We start from the raw sequence: 24,171 nt of genomic DNA, 5'->3' as shown, positions 1-24,171 counted from the left end.
TCTAAACAAGCATTTTGTTATTTTTCACAATTTTAATGTGATATTGTTGTGCATGTTGTGATTTTTATTTTTAATAGCAAATATTGTAATCCCATTAAAAAAGGAATTTCATTAAAAAGTATACAATAATGTTGTGGCACAATGTATTCAAGACTCTGACGTATGCCGCATGCGACACATGCTATGCTAAAGTGTCGGTTATTACCGGTTAATTTACATCACTATTTTTTTAGCTGGTCAACTTCTACGTACGCTGGCAACATCGCTCAGCTGTCCAGCGAGCGCAGAGTGACTGACGTTAATTTCACTACCGGATTATCACGATTCCTTTTGACTCGCAGTTCCTATTATTGCTTGTTAAACGCAATTTCAATCTGTAGTTGTCGCGACGCAATTCGTAAATATGGCATCGTTTAAATTTTACTTTTTGTCGGCTTTGATTTGTGGCGCCCTGGTTCTTGGTAAGTACCGTTTCAATGAGGATTCATTTCGCAATGTAGATTGTGTCTTTGTTGCTTTTTATCGCGAGAATGCGAGGGGCGTTGGGTTTTTTAGCTCATTGCACTCCATGTCGGTATTCTTTTGGCGTCATTTGTGCAATAAAACTGAATAATAAAACGCTATGAATTTGAGAGTACCTTCATCTTACTTTAAATGATTTCTAGAAAATGTTTCTCCAGTAATTAGATCGCAGGCCTAAAGATCCGATATCGTATCAAAGCTTTTGTTACTAGTAATGAAAAGATAAGCAAACATATGTGGAACTTATTTATGTCTTTTCCCAAGCAGTAATAATATCCTACCTTCAAATTGAGTTCCAAATGAATTTTGTACATAGGTAGTTAATAACCAATAACCTTGGTCATTGTTAACAAATTAATAGCTTATTTTAATGAAATGGTTAATTATTACATATATTATCAATCCTCTGATTTGTTTATCATGGTATATATGTATATAATATATATACCAATTAGCAATATTATTGCCATGCAATATCACTCAATCATTTAAAGTACGTAATCTTCACTTCATCCTTTCCCAACAGGCCAAGCTGCGGACATATCGAAACCACCACCAACAGAAGTCATTGACCTCATTTCAACAACCGAAGAACCAACAACCCCAGACACAACCCCCGATACAACAACATCAATAACCACAACAAGTACAACCCCATCAACAACAACATCTACAACTCCTGACACTACAACCAGCACCACAACTACAACTACTACGCCAGCCCCACCGAAGCCGACACCTACACCGGCTCCAGTGCCCCCCAAGCCCATCGGACCTCCGGACCAGGGCCTGTGGCCGTACGTTGACAGCAAGAATGTGACCTGTGTAATCGTGCAGTTCGCTGCGCAGTTGAATGTCACCTACGGCAAGCCTAACTGTGAGTACTTTTAATTACTATCATAATCAAGAGACCTTTATGTGCTATAATGGTCTATTGCCCTATTTTTTCCAACCGATTGTTATTTTATTAAACAACAGTTGATTTTAGTACCATTTTGTACCTTGTGTCAGTGACAATGACAATAGGGTAATTGACTGTATTTAAAATAAATTATTTTACACCATGCATGAAATAAAGTATCAGAAGATTAATAGAGAAGCAGACAGCAGTTATTTTTAGACACAATTTCTATTTTAAAACCCGTAATACAACTATAAAGAGTAGGTAATTTGATTGTGACATCACATGCTAGTGTTTCATATAAATTCGTTCGTTTTGATAGTTCGAATAAAGAAACTGATTTGACTAGTAGTCAAATACACTAATAGTATGAGGTCCGTAGCGACTCTCATTAATTGTCACTGTGACATGGTATGAAAACGGAAATTAAATTCTTTGACTGTACATTGTAGATCTGTCAGTAATTCTATTAGGGGTGGAGTGAAGCTTCTGTATAAAATACTATTAAAATGATTGTTAGTTTGTGACATTTGAACGAAACCTGTGACGTCACTACATGCGAGGCCTGCCCATGGCCGCTATCAACTGTTATCTGTCCAATAGAGGGGCGGTTCATGATATTGTGTTGCATATGATTGCAAATTGGTTGTTTTTATGACCGGATAGCTACCAAGTTTACTAACAGTCAATCTTTGACCATTGCTGAGCCTTATTACGTTGGAATAAGGTTCATGAAATGTCACCTGTGTGGATGATGGTACCAATTGAGTAGTCGGGGTTATTCCAATCTTTCAGTTTACAGTTGATCAATGTTATTGACGGATAACGCACCCTAAAGATGTTTATTAATAGTAGAAGAGGTGTCAAGTCTAAGGCTAAAATGGTTCTTAGAATTTTTTTTACAACCAAGCAGATAGCGCCCTGCGGGTCCTAAATATTGTCTTTGGTCAAAAAATACACTAAGGCAAAAAAATTAAACTATGGAAACGGATTATATCGCGTATAATGAATTTATAATGGGTCCCTTTGTTTCCCATAAAGTTTTAAGTCATAATGTATTGTTTGTCATATTATCGTTAGTCATAAAACTGAAACCGTTAACTTTTCAGGATTTTTGTAAGGTTATCCTATAGATAGGTTAGGTTTGTTTTATGGCAATCCTGAGTTTTATGGCAATCCTGACGCGTTTCTGAGAAAAACCAATTATGACGAACAAAAATTCGGCAAACAATACATTATGACTTAAAACTATTTGGGAATCAATAGAGACCCATTTATAATACCTACAGCTTGACGTTTCAGTCAGTCAGGCACTGTAGGCAGGCGCTGTAAAGGGTTCGAAACGTCGGGATGTATTATAAATCCATTATACGCGATATGTATAGGTAATCTGTTTCCATAGTTTTATTTCTTTGCCTTAGTGTTTTTTCGTCAGAATCATATTAACTATTTAACGCCGACTGTAACTTTGCATTTGATATTTAATTTTTTTTTAAATAAATCGTCTGAACTATGGCCCAATGTGAGTAATATGACACTCGTTCGTTACCACTTTCGACGCGGGTGACACACACGCTGAGTAATTTTTGCGGTAAAAAATGTTTACTTCAACCGCAGAGTTGACAAAGGTGGGAACGCTTGTGAAATAACATAGATGGTAGGATTCTATAGATGTGCTGTACGCGTGCCTCCGTGAGCGACAGAACATACGCAATGCGACACTATGATTGGTCGAGTTAATTTGTTGCCCACCATAATTCATACTAAATTTACGGTGGGGAAGGGGAAAAAATGTGTGACTAGGACAAACAATAATAGCGCTTTCGCTGCTACTCCTACTGAAAGATACTTGTGATTTTAACCGAGGTCATTATAAATAATTATAATTTATGATTGTTATAATAACATGTTTTAATTTAACACATGGACGCCCAGCTTGAGCGACCACTCAGTTTGCACACTAACTACTAACACCCCCGTAATTCATAAAACTTTTCAAATCTTTGTTAAATTTTGTCTCATCCTAACAAAGACAAACGACCAAATGACAGCTGAGACAAACGATTATCAACGGCTCATTGGAGTTGACAGACGTTTATATATAACCCAGGCGTGACTCACTCCGCGATTTCGTCGCTTTGCTACAGTGGCCCATTTTATAAAGCTACAAGTTACAATTTACAAGCGGAAGTCTCTTTCTAACCCTATGTTTTAGAACGAGACTTCCGCTTGTAAATTGTAACTTGTAGCTTTATAAAATAGGCCACAGGTAGCTAAAAGTACATCGGTTCCACACCAATTTTGGTGGCTAGCCATAAGCCGCGCGTGGCGCTGTCGCCACCTAGCGGCCATATCTGTTCTGGTCGTAACAGACGCGTTTTGTTAGAGAGTGAGTCTACTGTACCTAGTACTATTATTTATTCTGTGGCCATAAGAATCCACATCATTTGACTTGAATCTCGGGTTGCGATCGATCGAAATCTGATCACCGTCTCACGCCTACGTATGTAAGCACTTCTGATCGCGACACACCTACGCCTAATAGTCCTTATGTAGTTCAGTTACTAGGGGGTGGAACGGAAAACCGGAAAAAATAAAATTAATCGGTAATTAGCCGGGAAACAAAAGTGTGGCGCACTGTGCGAGACTTGCGACGGGAAACGCCAAAAAGTTGGGAGAATCCTCTTAAACTTCTGAAGTTCATATGTCATGTTACAGTCACCTGCAATATGTTACTCTTCGAAGGCCTCAAAAATATGTGACACGATCTTATTTGTAGAGCCATCATAAAAGCGTGTCACATATTTTTGCGGCCTTCGAAGAGTAACATATAGCTGCAGAGATAATGGTCCTCCCTTGCATAGAAACTTTTACAAGGGGGATCAGATATCTCGGCAGCTTACTGTACTTGTTACATGTACTGTATATGTCACAAATACACATAAGTATGCAAAAAGACGGTGATTTAACTCTTTGTTAAAGTATCCTATATTGTGTTTTTATTACTGGAACAGAAAACCACCAGTTATTTGTCTGGTTTCCCCAGTTCCGTTTCAATTTGGGGCGGAAGTTCGTGTCCGTGTACCTTTTCGGGTGAAACCCGAAATGCATCCGGGGTCGGGTCAGAAGTCACGTGCTCGTCATAAGTTCCGGTTTGTTCAATACCCGGATTTTTAGGTCAATTCGTTTTTTTTGCTTTTTTCATGACATTCATGACGATTTTTTTGTTTTGTTGTGTTGCTTATGTTCTTCCTCAGTTAGTTATGTTCCTCGTTAGTCACTTTAGGATCCTGTAGAAATTAAAGTAACTTCAAATATTATAGGCACACTTTTAGTGGTTTCAGATTTTCAATAGTAACTTGTGCGTTTGCTCTCAAAAAGTAAACAAATATTCCGTGTATTTTTTTTTACACATACAATTATTATTATAAGCTAAGCCCAATGCGATACTGTAGCAACAATAATAAACAATAAACAAGCAAACAAGTACAATATCTAACAAATCGAATATGTTTCTATATCTGTTCGAATCTAGGAAAGCGTACGTAAGGGCATCAGACCTGATAAGAACGATGTTTGATCAAATGTTCAGCCGGCCTAGCCAAGGTGGCAATCGCTATCGCTTCGACAACGAAAAGCATTATGTCTCTCTATCATTCTTCCAATATATAAGCGCGACAGTGACAGTTGCGTTTCGATCGCTACTGAGCGTAAGCGATTGGCATCTTGGCTACGCGGCCTGGTCGGGCACAAGTCACGTAACGAATGAGTCATTCCTATGCGCCGGCGCATGTGTGCGCGCACAAAAGATTGCCCGTGAAAATTGTTTGCCTTGCAGCTATTTGCCTTGCAAAGCGAACGTTAGGAGTGTCCGGCGTGTCCTTTATATAGGTCAATATCATACGTCGCGAAAATAATATTGATATGCAGGGATCTCATTCTGTATCAGGGCATTTTCACTTAACTGTGCACCTTTAACGGCTGGTTAGCAATAGTTACAACAAACTGACGGTCAATGTCAAATCCCATGCATTTTGTCAGGAATGTAACGGTTAATAGACGTTACTGAAAACGACTTAAGTCGTGCTTTAAAGTACAAGTTAAATGAAAATGCCCATCATCATCTTCCTCGCCTTATCCCGGCATTTTACCACGGCTCATGGGAGCCTGGGGTCCAATTTGTCAAACCGATCTGTATTTTAGTAAGTACTAAATAAGATGATTAGGTAGGTACTAGGTAGTAAATTTCCCAAGTCCCCTCAATATGATAAGCATAACCAAACCGCGGCCCGAGTTTCTGGCGACTCCCGGTGCTCTGGCTATGGTAGCGGTCAGGGCACTGGTGGAGTCATGGGTGCTAAGAATCTCCGGCATAGATCCGGCTTCTGGGGGAGGCCTATGTCCAGCAGTGGAGGTCTTTCGGCTGATTCGATGAGATTTCCCAATCGCACTTACTTCACTGGCTCAGTGACCCAAAAAGCATCTTGGCCTCTGACACAAAAGAGCGCCATTCTGCCCAGTCCTACAGCTTAAGCAGGTAATATTTTATAAATAACGCAATCTGGTTTTTTCGCTAAGAGGAAAAAATACCAACACGACAAAAATATCTACAAACATCACATTTTATTATCCGTAGGTAGGTACTGGGTACCTACAGGAAGTTTTCAAACACTAATTTTGGATCCTATCGGTCAGGTATGTCTGGCTGTAAGTTCGTTATGTGTATTTCCGTGAAGAATAGCAGGAAAAAGTAAACAACTTATTTGAAACCCGGCCACAATAAGGCGCCAGCAATCTGGGTTCTTCGTTACAAAGAAAAAGAAACGTCAGACATACGACTAAAGTGTAAACTTACTTAGGTATCGACATTTTTGTCTCGATTAGATTATGTAGGTGAAATTTTTTTTGAATAAAAAACAGCAGGAAAAAATAAACTTTAAAAAAAGCATCAGCCAAATCTGGTTTCTCCGCGTCAAGGAAAAGTGTTGGCGCGACTCGCCGTCTGCCAAATGACCTTGACATCGTGCTAACAATCGATACATATCGGATGCACCTAAACAGTATCATGTAGGACAGTGGCGGATTTGCAGTCTTTGCCGCCCTAGGCCCCAGGCCCCGTAGCCGCCTCTTTCAAGGCACCCATAATATTGACTGCATTTTGAGTTATTTCTTGTTACTATCAGCAAATTTTTTGTTACAATTTGCCGCCCCTAAATATCTTGCCGCCCAAATCCGCCACTGATGATGTACCTACTAAACTACTAATGCGAATATCATATGCATGTACTATATAGCATATGGGACTAGCATGACAATTTATTAATGCGTGTGGAATCACTTAAATAAATAGTAATTTCATCTAAATGGGTTCAGGTTTAAGCGTGAAGAGGTAACAGACTGAGTAACATCCTGGTGTCATGAAATGAACATGAAATACGGCCAAAGGAAAAGTGAATGCTAACTCGATAACAGAATGACTAACGCAAGAGAGACGTGGCCCAGTTTTACGAGTCTTTGTTGAGTTTTTACTAAACACTCTTTCAGGGCATTGTGATTTACTTCGCAGCTCAATGTTGGCTAAGATTTAGGTTTTGCAAGTATGCTTTTGACGTCAAAAATGGCACCTGGCCACCTAGTTTTGTAATAATGTTTACAGTTTAGTAAATAAACTTTATTTACTTTATGCTGTTTCCACAATGGATTCACGTATTAATGTTGTAGGATCACACACATGTTATTCGGAGGATTTAACCTATGATAATTCTAGTCTCCGACCAAAACCGAACCTTCGGCCTTCTTCCGAAGCCGAAATTTTGGCTGGACGCTGGACACTATCGAAAATTTAATACAATTTCGGTGTGGCAGAAAGGTTTGGTAGTTTTTTTGTCCGAAACCCAACCTTCAACCGAAACCCAAACTTCGGCCGAAACATAGTTTTTAAGCCGAAACTAGCCTAAACCGAAACTTGCCTATCACTATAGTTATGGACATAAGATCATTAAACACCAAACACTTGCGATACATCAGGGAACAGGACTAACAGGAGTGACGTAGTCTACATATATAAATATTAGAATTTTATTACAATAACTCAGTGCCGGATTTAGACATTTGCCGCCCGTAGGCTATGCCGATTTTGCCGCCCCTATCCACCTCGCTTATAGCTTTTTAAAGTACTTTCCAATCAAAGGCGTTTCATTTGATAGTACAACGCACCATAGTCATATTAAAATGCATATAAGGTGATGTCACTAGTCTAGATACAGGTTTATATAAGCCGTTTTTGTCAGCCAATGACGATGCAACCTCGTTATAATTTGACTGATCTGATCGGCGACCGGTGGGTACTGCTGGGTTTTAGCCATTGAGAATCAAGGTGAGGCATTGGCAGTCAGGCTGGATACAGCTAAGGAGTTTGGTCGGGTCTGGCATCGAGTGCTCGAGGGACTATGCTATAGAAATGGCTTATATTGATGGGCCACAAATAATGGTCGTAAATAAAAACGCGAGCGTAGCGAGCGCGAAATTTTTTCGGTAGAAATAGTGCAATTTGATAGAAAATGGTAACATATTTAAGTGTTATTGTCAGTCCTCACTTATGGTGCTCAGACTTGGTCTTTGACGGAAGCTCAGAAGTCCAAACTCGGGGTTTGATAGAGAGCTGTGGAGCGCAGCATATTAGGTGTGAAACTAAGGGATCGCATCCGGAACCCCACGGTGCGCTCTAAAACTCAGATAATTGATCTAGCTCGAAAAGCGGCCAAGCTAAAGTGGGACTGGGCTGGTTAGGTCTGCCGCATGCCGAACAACTTGTAGGCCAAGTTAACCACAAAGTGGGTGCCCCACGAGCCAAACCGGGGAACCGGTAGACCTCGTCGGCGATGGCGGGATAACTTAGACTTCTTTTTGAGAGACTGGCCAGATGTAGCCCAAAACCGGGACGAGTGGAAGATCCCATAAATAATGCTCGTAAATAAAAACGCGAGCGTAGCGAACGCGAAATTTTTTCGGTAGTAATAGCGCAATTTGATAGAACATGGTCATGGGCGCCGCCAGGATTACTTTCAGGGAGGTGCATATGTGTAATAGAAGCACTCGATGCCGTCATTTAAGTACTTACGTGTCAATGTTATTAACAATACTTAATATGCAATTTTATTCAAAAAATAACATAATAATGCTGGCGCAGTCAGGTAAAAAATATATATTTTCTATTTTTTCCTACGTGTTTTCTTTCCTGCCAGAGGGGTGCAAGTGCACCCCCTTGCACCCCGCTGCCGGCGTCCATGAACATGGTACATTTTTAGGGTTCCAAGCTTCAAAACGGAATCCGTATAGGATCACTTTGTTGTCCGTCCGGCCGTTTATCTGTATCAATATAAAGGGTCTTGACATGACAGAGGGCGGCAAAATCGACAAATAAAGCCTATTATTTAAAATTTACAAATAATTAGGGGAGCGGCAAAATTCTGGTCAACCCTATCTGAACAGCGAATAAAATATTTTTTTGACCAAAATTTGCCGCCCCCTAAAATCTGCCGCCCTAGGCTTCAGCCTACTCAGCCTAGTGGTAAATCCGGCACTGCAATAACTACTGATTCCACTTGTGTACATAGATAACAATAACCATAATGCCAATGACTCACGGCATAACAGCGCATAGTGACATTATACATAAACAATACACCACTATGATGCACCGCTAGCTCTTTCAAACGCCGTATTGAAGTAGCCTCCTTGTACTCTTCTAGAAACGAAAACTATACTCTGTATCCATACAATACAATACAATACAAACACTCTTTATTGCACACTTCATTACAGAAAACAATACAAATAATACAGGAAGAAGAGATTAAACAACAGGTGGTCTTATCGCTAAAAAGCTATCTCTAATCGATCTGTATCTTTAGGTATTTAAATAAAAGTAAACAAAATGTACCCTCAAATTATATGGCTCCTTAAGCCAGTTGAGGGTAGATGAAAACATTACATGATCTAATAATGTACTTAGGTTAATGTCAGGTCGTTCAGTGACTGATCCAGGCGGTTTTGTACTTGGTCGGTTAACCAATAAATGTTATAACTACTCGAAAATGTACAAATTGTTTGTTTACTTTTATTTAAATAGGTACCTAAAGATACAGACTATAGGTTAGGAGGCCGTCAAAAAGATCAGATAGTGCTTGTGAAGATACCCTTTGTCTTTGTACAAACATTGACTTTCCATTATTTGTATTTTGTATTATGACGTTAATTCGATATCAGTCCTAGGGATATGATGGTCGCACTTGTCTACTTGATAGCGTGATAAAGGCAGTGTCTGTCCCTTTCAATCGCGCGGTGTTGAATAGTGACGTTGTTTTTATCTAGTTGATAACGCCACCCATCATAGGCGTGTTGAACACGGTTGCATTGTTTACTCTGTATTTAGCATAGATACAGATCTTGTCGTGGCTGGATGATAAACTGAAAAACAATAAGAACATATATAGAACTACTACTCTAACTACCTACTTTTAAGAATTCTTTTGGTTAAAATTTACTACCCATTTATGCACCCAAAAACTTGTGTAATGTCTCGAACATGTCAATATATTATTACGATGTAGCAAAATATCACTTAAAGCACAGAATAAATAATAGTACTAGGTACAGAAGACTCACTCTCTAACAAAACGCGTCTGTTACGATCCGCACAGATATGGCCGCTAGGTGGCGACAGCGCCACGCGCGGCTTATGGCTTTCCCTAAAATTGGGGTGGAACGGATGTACTTTTAGCTACCTGTAGCAAAGCGACGAAATCGCGGAGTGAGCCACGCCTGCTTAAAGTGTCATTCTATGGAACTTGCTAACTATGTAAACAAACCACCATATTGAAATCATCATTCAGTGACAATTTCAATATGGCGGTTTGTTTACATAGTTAGCAAGTTCCAAAGAATGACAATTTAAGCCTCATCGACTCGGGAACTGCCTCGCCCAATCACTTATTACTACTTAGGTTAGCAGGAACAGATCCCTTATAGGGATAAGTTCGCCTTTGTACCTTTATTTCTGTAAATTTTATGTAAATCTGTGTTGTGTACAATAAAGTAATTACTACTACTTAATTTGTCAACTAAAATCAAACCAATCTAATCAAATCATTCTTTCCAGCCTCCGAGCTAATCCATGTGATCCTCAACGTGCCCGCCAACGCATCCGTCATCTCCGGCAACTGCGACGGCCTTGAACAGTGGCTCACCATTGGCTGGCCAGCGACCAATGAGACCAACCACACCTTGACAGTCTTGTTCGCTAAGAATGACACTACGAAGTCTTACGAGATGAAGAGCCTGAATGCTTCGCTTGTGGCGTCCATCTTCCCTAATATTAGTAAGTATTATATTATAGATAACGCACGGAACAGTGGCTCACCATTGGCTGAGCGACCAATGAGAACAACCACACATTGACAGTCTTGTTCGCTAAGAATGACACTACGAAGTCTTATGAGATGAAGAGCCTGAATGCTTCGCTTGTGGCGTCTATCTTCCCTAATATTAGTAAGTATTATATTATAGATAACGCACGGAACAGTGGCTCACCATTGGCTGAGCGACCAATGAGAACAACCACACCTTGACAGTCTTGTTCGCTAAGAATGACACTACGAAGTCTTATGAGATGAAGAGCCTGAATGCTTCGCTTGTGGCGTCTATCTTCCCTAACATTAGTAAGTATTACATTATAGATAACGCACGGAACAGTGGCTCACCATTGGCTGAGCGACCAATGAGACCAACCACACGTTGACCGTATTGTTCGCTAAGAATGACACTACGAAGTCTTATGAGATGAAGAGCTTGAATGCTTCGCTCGTGGCGTCTATCTTCCCTAACATTAGTAAGTATTACATTATAGCGCACGGAACAGTGGCTCACCATTGGCTGAGCGACCAATGACAGCAACCACGCCTTGACTGTATTGTTCGCTAAGAATGACACTACGAAGTCTTATGAAATGAAGAGCTTGAATGCTTCGCTCGTGGCGTCTATCTTCCCTAACATTAGTAAGTATTACATTATAGATAACGCACGGAACAGTGGCTCACCATTGGCTGAGCGACCAATGAGACCAACCACACGTTGACCGTATTGTTCGCTAAGAATGACACTACGAAGTCTTATGAGATGAAGAGCTTGAATGCTTCGCTCGTGGCGTCTATCTTCCCTAACATTAGTAAGTATTACATTATAGCGCACGGAACAGTGGCTCACCATTGGCTGAGCGACCAATGACAGCAACCACGCCTTGACTGTATTGTTCGCTAAGAATGACACTACGAAGTCTTATGAGATGAAGAGCTTGAATGCTTCGCTCGTGGCGTCTATCTTCCCTAACATTAGTAAGTATTACATTATAGCGCACGGAACAGTGGCTCACCATTGGCTGAGCGACCAATGACAGCAACCACGCCTTGACTGTATTGTTCGCTAAGAATGACACTACGAAGTCTTATGAGATGAAGAGCTTGAATGCTTCGCTCGTGGCGTCTATCTTCCCTAACATTAGTAAGTATTACATTATAGCGCACGGAACAGTGGCTCACCATTGGCTGAGCGACCAATGACAGCAACCACGCCTTGACTGTATTGTTCGCTAAGAATGACACTACGAAGTCTTATGAGATGAAGAGCTTGAATGCTTCGCTCGTGGCGTCTATCTTCCCTAACATTAGTAAGTATTACATTATAGCGCACGGAACAGTGGCTCACCATTGGCTGAGCGACCAATGACAGCAACCACGCCTTGACTGTATTGTTCGCTAAGAATGACACTACGAAGTCTTATGAGATGAAGAGCTTGAATGCTTCGCTCGTGGCGTCTATCTTCCCTAACATTAGTAAGTATTACATTATAGCGCACGGAACAGTGGCTCACCATTGGCTGAGCGACCAATGACAGCAACCACGCCTTGACTGTATTGTTCGCTAAGAATGACACTACGAAGTCTTATGAGATGAAGAGCTTGAATGTTTCGCTTGTGGCGTCCATCTTCCCTAACATTAGTAAGTATTACATTATAGCGCACGGAACAGTGGCTCACCATTGGCTGAGCGACCAATGACAGCAACCACGCCTTGACTGTATTGTTCGCTAAGAATGACACTACGAAGTCTTATGAGATGAAGAGCTTGAATGCTTCGCTCGTGGCGTCTATCTTCCCTAACATTAGTAAGTATTACATTATAGCGCACGGAACAGTGGCTCACCATTGGCTGAGCGACCAATGACAGCAACCACGCCTTGACTGTATTGTTCGCTAAGAATGACACTACGAAGTCTTATGAGATGAAGAGCTTGAATGCTTCGCTCGTGGCGTCTATCTTCCCTAACATTAGTAAGTATTACATTATAGCGCACGGAACAGTGGCTCACCATTGGCTGAGCGACCAATGACAGCAACCACGCCTTGACTGTATTGTTCGCTAAGAATGACACTACGAAGTCTTATGAGATGAAGAGCTTGAATGCTTCGCTCGTGGCGTCTATCTTCCCTAACATTAGTAAGTATTACATTATAGCGCACGGAACAGTGGCTCACCATTGGCTGAGCGACCAATGACAGCAACCACGCCTTGACTGTATTGTTCGCTAAGAATGACACTACGAAGTCTTATGAGATGAAGAGCTTGAATGTTTCGCTTGTGGCGTCCATCTTCCCTAACATTAGTAAGTAGTAAGCATTAATGACAGTAACCATACCTTGAGAGTCTTGTTCGCTAAAGGTGACAGTCCATTTTCAACGACAGCAGCACTACCATTCATTTTACTATGGAAATTGACAATAACACCGACGCGTTTGTACTAGTGTGCAGCTGCGGTCAGAAATGGAATGTTACCCTAAGAATGACACTACGAAGTCTTATGAGATGAAGTGGCGTCTATCTTCCCTAACATTTTTTATTTATTTATTTATTTATTTATTAACACAAAATATTTATATACATTCAAAAAATTATGACAGCGAACAAAGCCCCCTGATGCTTAACTGCCGCTGTAATCGCTCTTATTTACTCTTAATATTAAGTATATTAAACTATGGAGTATTTAATTTCACGAAGTAAGTATTTATTGTATTCAACCTTTTGACCGCGTTAGACGTCTACTGACGCGCGCGGCTACAGGATTCCGACAAGGTTCATGATTACGCGGCGCACACGATAGGCGTCGCGTTCAAAGGGTTAAATAAAATACTGTATGTTATGATAATCCTAAAAAGAAAGTATAGGTATGTCAAATGATTTTGCTTCTAAATAACCGATATGCTCGGATTATCAAAAGTATGATTATTATTGAGATATACGACGGAAGTATGTACAATATTTGTTTGTATGACTCGTCAGTTCGTAGTAATCTTATCGTACCGTCAAACGGACAGACCCTGCTCTATTGGTATGCGATAAACTATGTTTGCTACGTAATACTTTCTATATATAATATATGAGATACTAACTTACTAGATAGAGATGAACTTAGAAAATATTGGGTGTACAAGAAATAGAAAACCAAATGTTTTCTACATCACCATTTATGTTTCGTTATCATTACAGATATTTGTTCCTGAGTCATGGTTGTTTTCTATGTATTTAAGTATTTATATATTATATATTTATTTATCACCCGCTACAGGTTGCCAAACAACTTTTCTCTCATCAGTTACCTACTGATATATCAGATATATCAGAAAGTATACATACGTATAATTACTATAGGTATACTGTAAGCAATAAATTTCCTAATATACAGTGGAACCTGGGTAATTGCAATCTCAAGGGACCGGCCAATTTTTGTCAATTAACCAGGTTTTTCATTTAAGCAGGTCGTGTCAATTAACGAGGTTCAAAAAATCGTTGTGTCAATTATAGAGGTTTTCATTAATAGAGGTTGCGTTCTGACAAATTTCTTTTATGGAGGTGCAAATAACCATTTTAAGTAGACTTACACCCTTATATTCTATATATTGCTTCCGTCTATACTTGCACTTTTACACTACATTAATTACCACTTTATTTTCTTATCATTTGGGTTTAGAAAATCCCCTTGAATTGTAGAAGAAAGTTTTATTAGAATGTAAAAAGCATACTTTGTTTTTTATTGATCAAAACTATTTCACCTACTACAGGCTGTGATAGATACCCAATAAATAAATTGAATTATGGATGGAGATATAAATAAAATGATCATTGCTATTAAAATATTGTTTCTGCTGTATACAACTACATTATTTCAATTACAGAGGTAATAAGCAAGACTCGTTTCAATAATAGAGGTAAAAACAAGAGCAAAAATAACGGATTTTTTTAGCACAGTGTCAATTATAGAGGTCTTAAGTTGCGATGTGGTCAATTATAGAGGCAAAATTACGAAAAGCACTAAAATCTAAATTGCAATTATAGAGGTTCCAAAATTTCAATTATAGAGGCCTTTTGGTCTCAAGGGACCGGGACCGGACTTTTGGTTGCAATTATTGAGGTTTTCCATTTATCCAGGTGCCAATTAACCAGGTTTCACTGTACCCCATTTTTCCCCAGCTAACGTGGACACCATCAACTTATCCCACCAGACCCCGGAGTGGCAGACGCCCCTCGCCGCGTCCTACCGCTGCACGCCGCCAACAGAACTCAAGATGAACGCGGACAACAACAACATTGCGGCCACTTTAACACTTAGCCGATTGCAAGAGGAGGCTTTCAGGACTGCGTCAGGCAACGGGTTCAGTGCTGGTAAGATAACATAAGATAAGAAATACTATCCCACCAGACCCCGGAGTGGCAGACGCCCCTCGCCGCGTCCTACCGCTGCACGCCACCAACAGAACTCAAGATGAACGCGGACAACAACAACATTGCTGCCACTTTAACACTTAGCCGATTGCAAGAGGAGGCTTTCAGGACTGCGTCAGGCAACGGGTTCAGTGCTGGTAAGATAACATAAGATAAGAAATACTATCCCACCAGACCCCGGAATGGCAGACGCCGCTCGCCGCGTCCTACCGCTGCACGCCACCAACAGAACTCAAGATGAACGCGGACAACAACAACATTGCGGCCACTTTAACACTCAGCCGATTGCAAGAGGAGGCTTTCAGGACTGCGTCAGGCAACGGGTTCAGTGCTGGTAAGATAACATAAGAAGTACTATCCCAACAGACCCCGGAATGGCAGACGCCCCTCGCCGCGTCCTATCGCTGCACGCCGCCAACAGAACTCAAGATGAACGCAGACAACAACAACATTGCTGCCACTTTAACACTTAGCCGATTGCAAGAGGAGGCTTTCAGGACTGCGTCTGGCAACGGGTTCAGTGCTGGTAAGATAACATAAGATAAGAAATACTATCCCACCAGACCCCGGAATGGCAGACGCCGCTCGCCGCGTCCTACCGCTGAACGCCGCCAACAGAACTCATATCATATCATATCATTTAGGCCTCCCCCACATCTGGCGTCTTTCGAGCGTCGGCGTCTCTCGGCGTCGGTCCAGCGCTATGGAAAATGACGTCGCTGCGCAGTTGCGTCGACGCCGCGTCGACGTTGCGTCGACGTCGGCCATCGAATTGTAGACGCCGACGCTCGAAAGACGCCAGATGTGGGGGGGGCCTTATTCAGTACATTGTCATTTATATATACAATTCATTCAAGATAGGTTATAGTTTTACTATGGGACCAACCCCGAAATGGAAAAAAATCCCCCAAGAAAAAATCGACATCTGCTAGGCCAAAGTGTAACCGTTCAAGTAGATATTATCGCTATATATGTCTTCGTGGTTTGGATTCGTTCGTTCGTTCGTTCGTCGATTACGACTATCGTCGGAATTTTAGCCCTTATACTTAAGAGCTTAGTAAATCTCTTTTGTATCGTGGCTTTTTATAATCTTTTGAGCGCCACAGACGGCAATTGACGTCAACGTAAAATCGTGACAACGACGCCAAAGGCGGCATTTGACGTCGATCGTTTTTTGATCAATATCTACTGAAAAACACTCCACTTTAAGAATGGTTTTATTTATTCACAAAACTAAATTTTACCCCCGTGGCGTCAGTGGCACGGCAAATGGATGCGCCGTTTGGCGTTCAAAAGGTTAAAAACATGGATATCAAATCGACAGATAAGTACAGACGATTATCATCGCCATGTTAGATTTGCCGTTTACAAATAACACCATAACGTAAGCAAAAATTGCTTCAAAACCAGTTCAAATACCTCTTTTGTCGTCTATCGATAACAGCTACGTGATTTTCGCGCTAATCGACACATTTATCGAATGGCTATAATTAATTTATTCGCATTGTACGCGCGGTATCGGTATCGACTGGACCAGTCTCTGATAACGTGATAACAGAAACACGTTCGGGTCACGCACTTCGCTATCAAACTACATGTGTGTAAACTGAGGGCTTACCGCGTACCACGTTCGACGTGTTATCGTGTCACACTTACACTTACGTACGAATTTACAAGTGCGACAGAGAGGCAACACGTCAAACGTGGTTCGCGGTAGGCCCTCTGGACCCTCGGGAATTGCATGTACAGCCGCTCCCATAGAATCAAAGTTATGCGTAGTTTAAAACGACATGAAACTTTGCATAATCATTTACATCAACATTACATTGAACAAAATACAAATTCTTCATGTAAAAAAAATATAGCTATAATAATTTCAGTCCGTTTCTACGTAGGTACTAATACAGAATTGAGACGCATTTCAGCATCGACAGCCGCCATTTTGAATATTTTTACAGTTCGACACATATCATTCGAAGCGAAGGTCAATCAACTTTTTGTTGTTATTATTCTGCTCCGTCCGCCAAAGGGAATAATAATAAAATAATACTCGCTGGTATTTTGCTAATAATGTTTCAAATGTGTTGAATATTTTGGTTAGTTATGATAGTTACTGTAACAACGACCCGGGCCCGCGACGGAATAAAGTTTATTAAAGGGGCCCAATGATTAACAGTCCGCCTGACGGTATCGGCCTGTCAGTTAGAACAAAATGTTGACAGCTCCGAACAACTGACAGGCCGATACCGGCCGGCGGACTGTTAACACAGAATAATTAATAGTACTACCGTACAGAAAGGAAACTTCCTACAAAAACGAAGTTTGACAGCGGTTCAGGGTCGAATCATGCTGTCCCTTTCTAATGTATGGCACTGTCCCTTTCGGCTATTTAGGGTTGTCAAAAATCAAGTGATTATCTTATCTGTGGTCGTGCACGCAAAAGGAAGTCAAGTGGTGCCAACCCTAATAATTGCTCGGAGCAATGCTGAGCCGAGCGGAGCCGAGTTTGACCGAAGTCAGGAGCTTCGCACCCCTGCTGTTAATTTATTTATTTATTTATTCGTATGGCATTTACAGAGTCGCTAATTATCAATTACAATATTTACAATACGATATCTAAATTCTTCACCCATTGGGCAGCGTGTGCATTAGGCGAGTGAAGGTCTAGGGCCTCTCCGACATATTTCCGTTTCGGGCAACTATGTATAATGTGGTGTATAGTCTGTACTGGGGCCCCGCAGTCACATGCTGGTGAGTCTCGCCAACCACACTTAAACAGGTAGTCCGCACAGCGTCCATGTTCGGTACGGAGTCTGTTTAGTTGGCACCATTCCTTCCTAGATGCTGAAAAGCCATACGGCTTTTTGGTAGGATCGTAGGCATTTAGGCTGGGGTTTGGCAGGTTAGATTGCCACTCATCTTTCCAAGCGTCTTTTATATTGAAGCCACCTTGCGTCAGGTTTTGAGCGGTTTGATAGGGCGGGTGTCGAGACTTCAGACGATGCTGTGGTGGGTTAAGGAATTCCTGGTGGATCGGCAGGTTCGGGTCGCTGTGAATTTTGTTCGCTTCTTTTACCAGTGCCAATTGTCGTCTAAGATGAGGTGGTGGGATGTGGCTTAGGGTTGGGAGCCATTGTACGGGTGTGGATTTGATCGTGCCTGATATACATCGCATAGTATTACGCAGTTGCACGTCAACTTTCTCTGTGTGTGCGCTATTGAGCCAGACTGGTGCGCAGTATTCACCAGCAGAATAGACTAAGCTCAGGCCAGTTGTACGAAGAACGTCCGCTTTTGCTCCCCAAGTCGTGCCAGTTAATTTGTGGAGAATGTTGTTTCGGGTCACAAGTTTTTTGCTCAGCTTTTGAAGGTGGGGACCGAAAGTAAGTGAGCGGTCCAGCGTAACACCAAGATATTTAGGGTGCGGGTTGAAAGTTACTATTTCACCATCAAATGCTACCGTTGGAATATAAGCAGCTTGCTTGTTGTTGAGGTGGAACGTCGACACTTCCGTTTTGCTGGCATTTGGAACAAGCCGCCATTTCCTAAAGTACTCGTTTAGAGAACCTAGATCTTTGTTGAGCTGCTCTTCAGATACCTCGAATGTCTTGTGCTGGTGCGCAATGGTGATATCATCTGCATACACAAATTTCCTAGAGACTGTTTTAGGTAGGTCATAAGTATATAGATTAAAGAGCAGTGGGGCCAGTGTAGATCCCTGTGGAATGCCATTGTTTAAGGTTCTAAGGCGGCTTTGTTTATCTCCTAGGTGAACTACAAAATTCCTGTTCCTAAGCATATTGTCATTCAGGCAGGTAATTTTACGACATGGAACAGCCTTCATTAGCTTATAGTAGAGTCCCTGTCTCCACACCGTATCATAGGCTGCACTTAAGTCAATAAAAGCAGCTACAGTTTTCAAGTTCTTCTGGTAGCCAGCTTCTATATGCGTTGTGAGAGACAGAACTTGATCCGTGCAGTTACGTCCAGTTCTAAACCCTGCCTGTTCGACGGGGACTATGCGATCGATGAGAGGGGTGATCCTATTCGAAATTAGTTTTTCCAGAAGCTTGAATAATGCGCTAAGTAGTGCGATAGGTCTATAGCTTTTCGGGTCTTCAGCTGGTTTGTCGGGTTTTAGGATGGCTATTATCTTGGCATGCTTAAAGCCTGGGGGCAGCGTGTTTCTTTCTAATATGTCCGTGTAGAAAGCAGCCAACCACTTGCGGCAGTTGGCACCTAAGTTCTTAATGAATTCATTGTAAATGCCATCTTCTCCTGCAGCTTTGCCCAAGGACAGCTGTTTGATCGCGGTATAGGTTTCCTCGGCAGTGAAAGCTTTTGAGATATTTTCGTCCGGAGTCATCGTTTTTGCCAAGTTTCGGGTACATTTTTTAATCATCTTAGTGTGATGCTTGTCGCCCTTGACTCGAGATGTTTCAACAATACGGCTTGCAATGCTATTAGTCAGAGTTTGGGAAGTGCAGGGTGACCTTGTGCCTGTTTTACCCGTGAGCCTGTTGAGAACTCTCCATGCTTTCCTGCTAGACACTTTAAAATCCATCTTTTCTACGGTGGCAATCCACTTGTTCTGACGCTGGGTGTCTAGGGACCTTAACAAACTTTTCCCAATTTCTTGGTCTCCAGTTTCTTTGTACAGCTGATACAGGCTTTCACTGTCATTGTTCCAGCATGGGACATACACTTTTCGGAAGCCTCTAGGAACATGTTTCTTTGCTGTAGCCTTAAGTAGCCCCACAAACCTTGCATAGTTCTCTGATTTCGGAGTTATCCATCTGATTACCGAGTCCATTTTTTTTGTCTCGTTATATGTATTATCTTTTATTTCGCAGTTTCACAGTGCCTTGGCTTTACTGTAATGCCGTGTTACTTATTTTATCAATAAATAAATAAATAAAAATTAACAGAGACCATTTTTTTTCACAAACTTTTTTAAAATAAAACACGCTTTTCGGCCAATGCACGGCGGACCAATGAGGTTGTGTTTCGCACATCGCTTACAGGTACCATATAGTTCGGTACAGTGTTGGCCGAAACGTTAATGCAATTGAAAATGTTGGCCATTATCCATTATAAATTGAACCTTAAACCGTAACGGACGATTACACTTTACGATTCAATTTATAATGGTTAATGGCCAACATTTTCAATTGCATTATAGTTTCGGCCAATACTGGTTCGGTAGTTATATTACTTTTAATATTTATCATTTATTTTCATTTCTAACTATATCGTATTAGTTATCATGTCGCAGATACGCGTTATCGAGGCAAACATGCAAACACGGGCGTTTGCTGGAATGTTGTGCAATTGGATATATGTCTGTGCGTCATTTATGTTATGTGTATTCACCGGTCACATATGTACGGCTATACAGGGTGGCTAAAAATAAGTGCATTCCCGTTGCCAGGGAGGTTTTGGGATTATAATTAGTAACTTTTACTATGGGACCAACCTCGAAATCGCGAAAAAAATATTTGGCTGTTTCATACATTTTGGCTGGTCTATTTTCTATGAGAGGGTACATTTTTTTTCGCTATTTCGGTGTTGATCCCTTAGTAAAAGTTGCTTAGTATAATCCCAAAACCTGCCTGGTAACGGGAAAGCACTTGTTTTTTTGGCCATCGTGTTTATGGCTGTGTCACATAATACATAGTACCTGCGGCTACTACATACAAAAAAAAATGTTTACATATTGTTTTATACAATTTCAGCTCGCGATTGCTCCAGTGGTGACATACCTGATGCCGTCCCCATCGCGGTGGGCTGCGCGCTCGGCGGCATGGTGGTCGTCGTGCTGATCGCTTACCTCGTGGCCCGCCGCCGCTCCGCCAACCGCGGATACCTGTCCATGTGAACAGGTCGGTACATGTACTAGTGTTAGATCACTCCCATCGCGGTGGGCTGCGCGCTCGGCGGCATGGTGGTCGTCGTGCTGATCGCTTACCTCGTGGCCCGCCGCTGCTCCGCCAACCGCGGATACCTGTCCATGTGAACAGGTCGGTACATGGACATGGTTATCTTCATAGTCGACATCTAGCATCGAGTAGCGGAATTATCAGTGCTGCTACTTGACAATAGATGTAGCACTGACCGGAGAGTTAGCTCAACAACATAAGACTATGTAAGAGATGTCGACTATGAAAATAATAGTATTTTGGGTAACAAAACTGATGTATGGAGTGAGCACTCTGGTCTTACTATATTTCTCTATGACTGTAGTCACACTAAAGTTCAAACGTGTTAATGGGGTTGCCGGTGGAAGTTTTAAGCAGATGGCGCCATCATAGCTTGCCCTGTCAATCCCTAGAGTTGTGTCAAAATTTTGTTTTTTTAATACCCTGGATGCCAAATCGGGCCCTTTAAGCCAAATCTCATAGAAAAAGGGGCAAGCTATGATGGCGCCATCTATGCAAACCTTTGACAGTTGCCAACCCCATTGTTTATGTATTATCGTGATGCTAACCCTTATTTTTTCTTTTTCAGATGACGTATCGGAGTAAATAGAAAGTAGTCAATATATAAATAGTTCCAGGTAAACAATCACCGCATTTACCAACCCCTAAAGACATTTCGTGGTTTAATCTCATACAAATATATATCCATTGTCATCATTAATTTAGGAAAATAATTCGATGTGATTTGCTCAACGATTTTTTTATGCTGGCAACATCCGGTATTGATTTTTTTAAATTGTATTTTTTTTAGAATGCCAGTAACTCGCTTGTCAGGTATAAGCTTGAGTTGATAGTACTATCTCAATATATCTGTCTCTTTCGCACTTAAACGTGTTGAAAAGGTGGGGTACGAAAATAATCCAGCCAAGTTAAATTGAAATATGATATGTAAAAATTAATTGATTGTATTTGTGTTTTGTGGGTGTCTTTTTGTTTTCGTAGTCTTGGCCATAATAATAGAGTTATAGTAATTTTATATTAAATCTTTTAATTTCTATATTTTAGAAATGCTAACTGAATTTTAATTTCGGATTGGACTGTGAACAATAAAAAGAGGTAGAAATATTACATATATGTATACATTATGTGATGTTATTTAGTAATAGCAGAAAGTAGATTTTTTTTAATGATTGTAATTGATTTTATAAGATATTAGTGTGCGATGACATTTTATCCAAAGATTCAATAATTTCCATTCAGTTATACCGCTGTATAGCTAGATGTCAATATGTCAATCTGTCTGTCTGTCCAAGAACTGACTATAGTTGGAATTTACAGTGTCTTTTATATTTAAACCTAGTATTCTAGATCTATTCATTAAGTAAAATGTGCTGGATAATCTAAAAATCCGACTCAAAAAAAAGTAAAAATCCCACTTCTGATATTTTGTACTTTTTATTTCAAACCTTATGTTGAAGAGATAAAGTTGAATTTTGTATTTTGTTATCACCATTATCCAGTAACAGACTTAACTGATCTACTTTAAAGACACTTAAAGGAGGTTGCAATTAAGAAAGAGAGGGTCCGATGTAATGAGGGTGATGGAAGACTTAGAAACTTTTAGCTACTAAGTTGAGTAACTTCCTACTAACTTTTTTTTCGATTAAGTACCTACATAAAAATTCGCAGAAGTTTGAGATTTTAAATCAGGTACTGTGACTACTTGACATTATTTAATTATTAGTAGTAGTAGTAATCACTTTATTGTACACAACATAGGTTTACAAAAATAAATTACAGTAATGGAAGTACAAAGGCGAAGGAGGTTTATTATACCGCATTGAAGTACCCGATGAATATACTTATGCTTACTTCTGAGTTCTATCTAATAATATGTAAAGATGTGATTGTATTTTTGACACATCGATCGTAAAGAAAGTTTCCTTCAACATAATACGTAACACAACACGCAAGTTAGTAGCTAAAAGTAATTGTTTTTTGATGGGCCAAGCATAACATTATAAAAAAAAAATCTTGTTTATGGATTTTGACAAGAGCGGAGGGGATGTTATGTAGACTTTTTAGGTTCCAAAAATACATTGAACCTATATCGTCAGGTGACAAGCAAAAGTCACTAATTACAAAAAAAAAAATTAAACAAAAATCGACCTTCTTTTAGTACTAATATGGTTCACTATGGCTATGAACTTGTGGTGGTACTTAGTGACTTTTGCTTGTCACTCGACGATATAATCTGCGTGTTTCACCCCGTAAGTGTTTCGTCATTTTTTTTAAACGTTTTGCTTGGCCAATATGGAAAGCAGAGAATGTAATACTGAAAATAAATAAATGTTTTTTATTGCCACAATCGACTTTTATTCTCCATATAAAGCAGTTACAATAAATATGCATATGTACAGTTATGGTTATATTTACAAGTAATACTATTGAACACGTAATAACTGTAATAAGAAACAAGAGTTATTGATCGCAGAAGATTTGTATTCGCCGCGAACGCGAGTGTAGAGTCCAGTTCGCAGATCTGCAAAATCGACTCCACACTTGCGTGTTCGCGCCGCGCCGCGCACGAGTGTGAAGCGGGCTTAAGGGCTCATTCGCACGTATAAATTTCCATACTAAATTGTTGCCATGATTAGGCATTTTACGTCAAAAATGTGAGTTATACGTAGGTAGTGGCGCCCTCAATAATTTTCTACAATTTCTGATCGGTCTATAACAAAAGGCTACTTATATTGAAACAGAGCGTACCTACATTTGAACTTATGAGGTTCTTCGAGACTCTTCTACAACGAATAACTCTTTGTATGACTTTATTACATCCTCTAGCCGCCCAGAGACCTGTAGCAAGGTCTCCTGTTCCATTCTAATTTGAACTTTGTGTTGACAAAATAAAATTTAATTTTGCTTGGCAAGGTTTGACGTATGGGCGGCTAGAGGATAATAAATATTGTGACAAGGCTGTTAACTATTAAAGCT

General features: G+C 40.5%; 1 protein-coding gene across 1 annotated transcript; it reads left to right on the top strand.

The window, feature by feature from the left end:
- Positions 1–255: 255 nt before the first annotated feature.
- LOC134663382 (lysosome-associated membrane glycoprotein 1-like) lies at positions 256–23,542 on the top strand. Its single transcript, XM_063519745.1, has 7 exons — positions 256–461; positions 1,049–1,399; positions 10,584–10,802; positions 11,026–11,142; positions 15,005–15,196; positions 20,992–21,138; positions 21,764–23,542. Exons 1-6 carry the CDS (start codon positions 404–406, stop codon positions 21,132–21,134), a joined length of 1,080 nt encoding a protein of 359 aa, XP_063375815.1. The 5' UTR covers positions 256–403; the 3' UTR covers positions 21,135–21,138; positions 21,764–23,542.
- The last annotated feature ends 629 nt before the right edge of the window (positions 23,543–24,171 follow it).

The sequence above is a fragment of the Cydia fagiglandana genome, chromosome 4 (assembly GCF_963556715.1).
Source record: "Cydia fagiglandana chromosome 4, ilCydFagi1.1, whole genome shotgun sequence".
NCBI lineage: Eukaryota > Metazoa > Arthropoda > Insecta > Lepidoptera > Tortricidae > Cydia > Cydia fagiglandana.
The sequence above is the reverse complement of the archived record's forward strand: the minus strand, read 5'-3'. Positions and strand labels throughout refer to the sequence as shown.

Excerpts from the sequence above, each read along its gene's own strand:
- LOC134663382 (XM_063519745.1), top strand. The coding sequence starts at position 404 with ATGGCATCGTTTAAATTTTACTTTTTGTCGGCTTTGATTTGTGGCGCC. Across the intron at positions 1,400-10,583 it reads CACCTACGGCAAGCCTAACT|CCTCCGAGCTAATCCATGTG; the intron begins GTGAGTACTTTT and ends CATTCTTTCCAG. Across the intron at positions 15,197-20,991 it reads AGGCAACGGGTTCAGTGCTG|CTCGCGATTGCTCCAGTGGT; the intron begins GTAAGATAACAT and ends ATACAATTTCAG.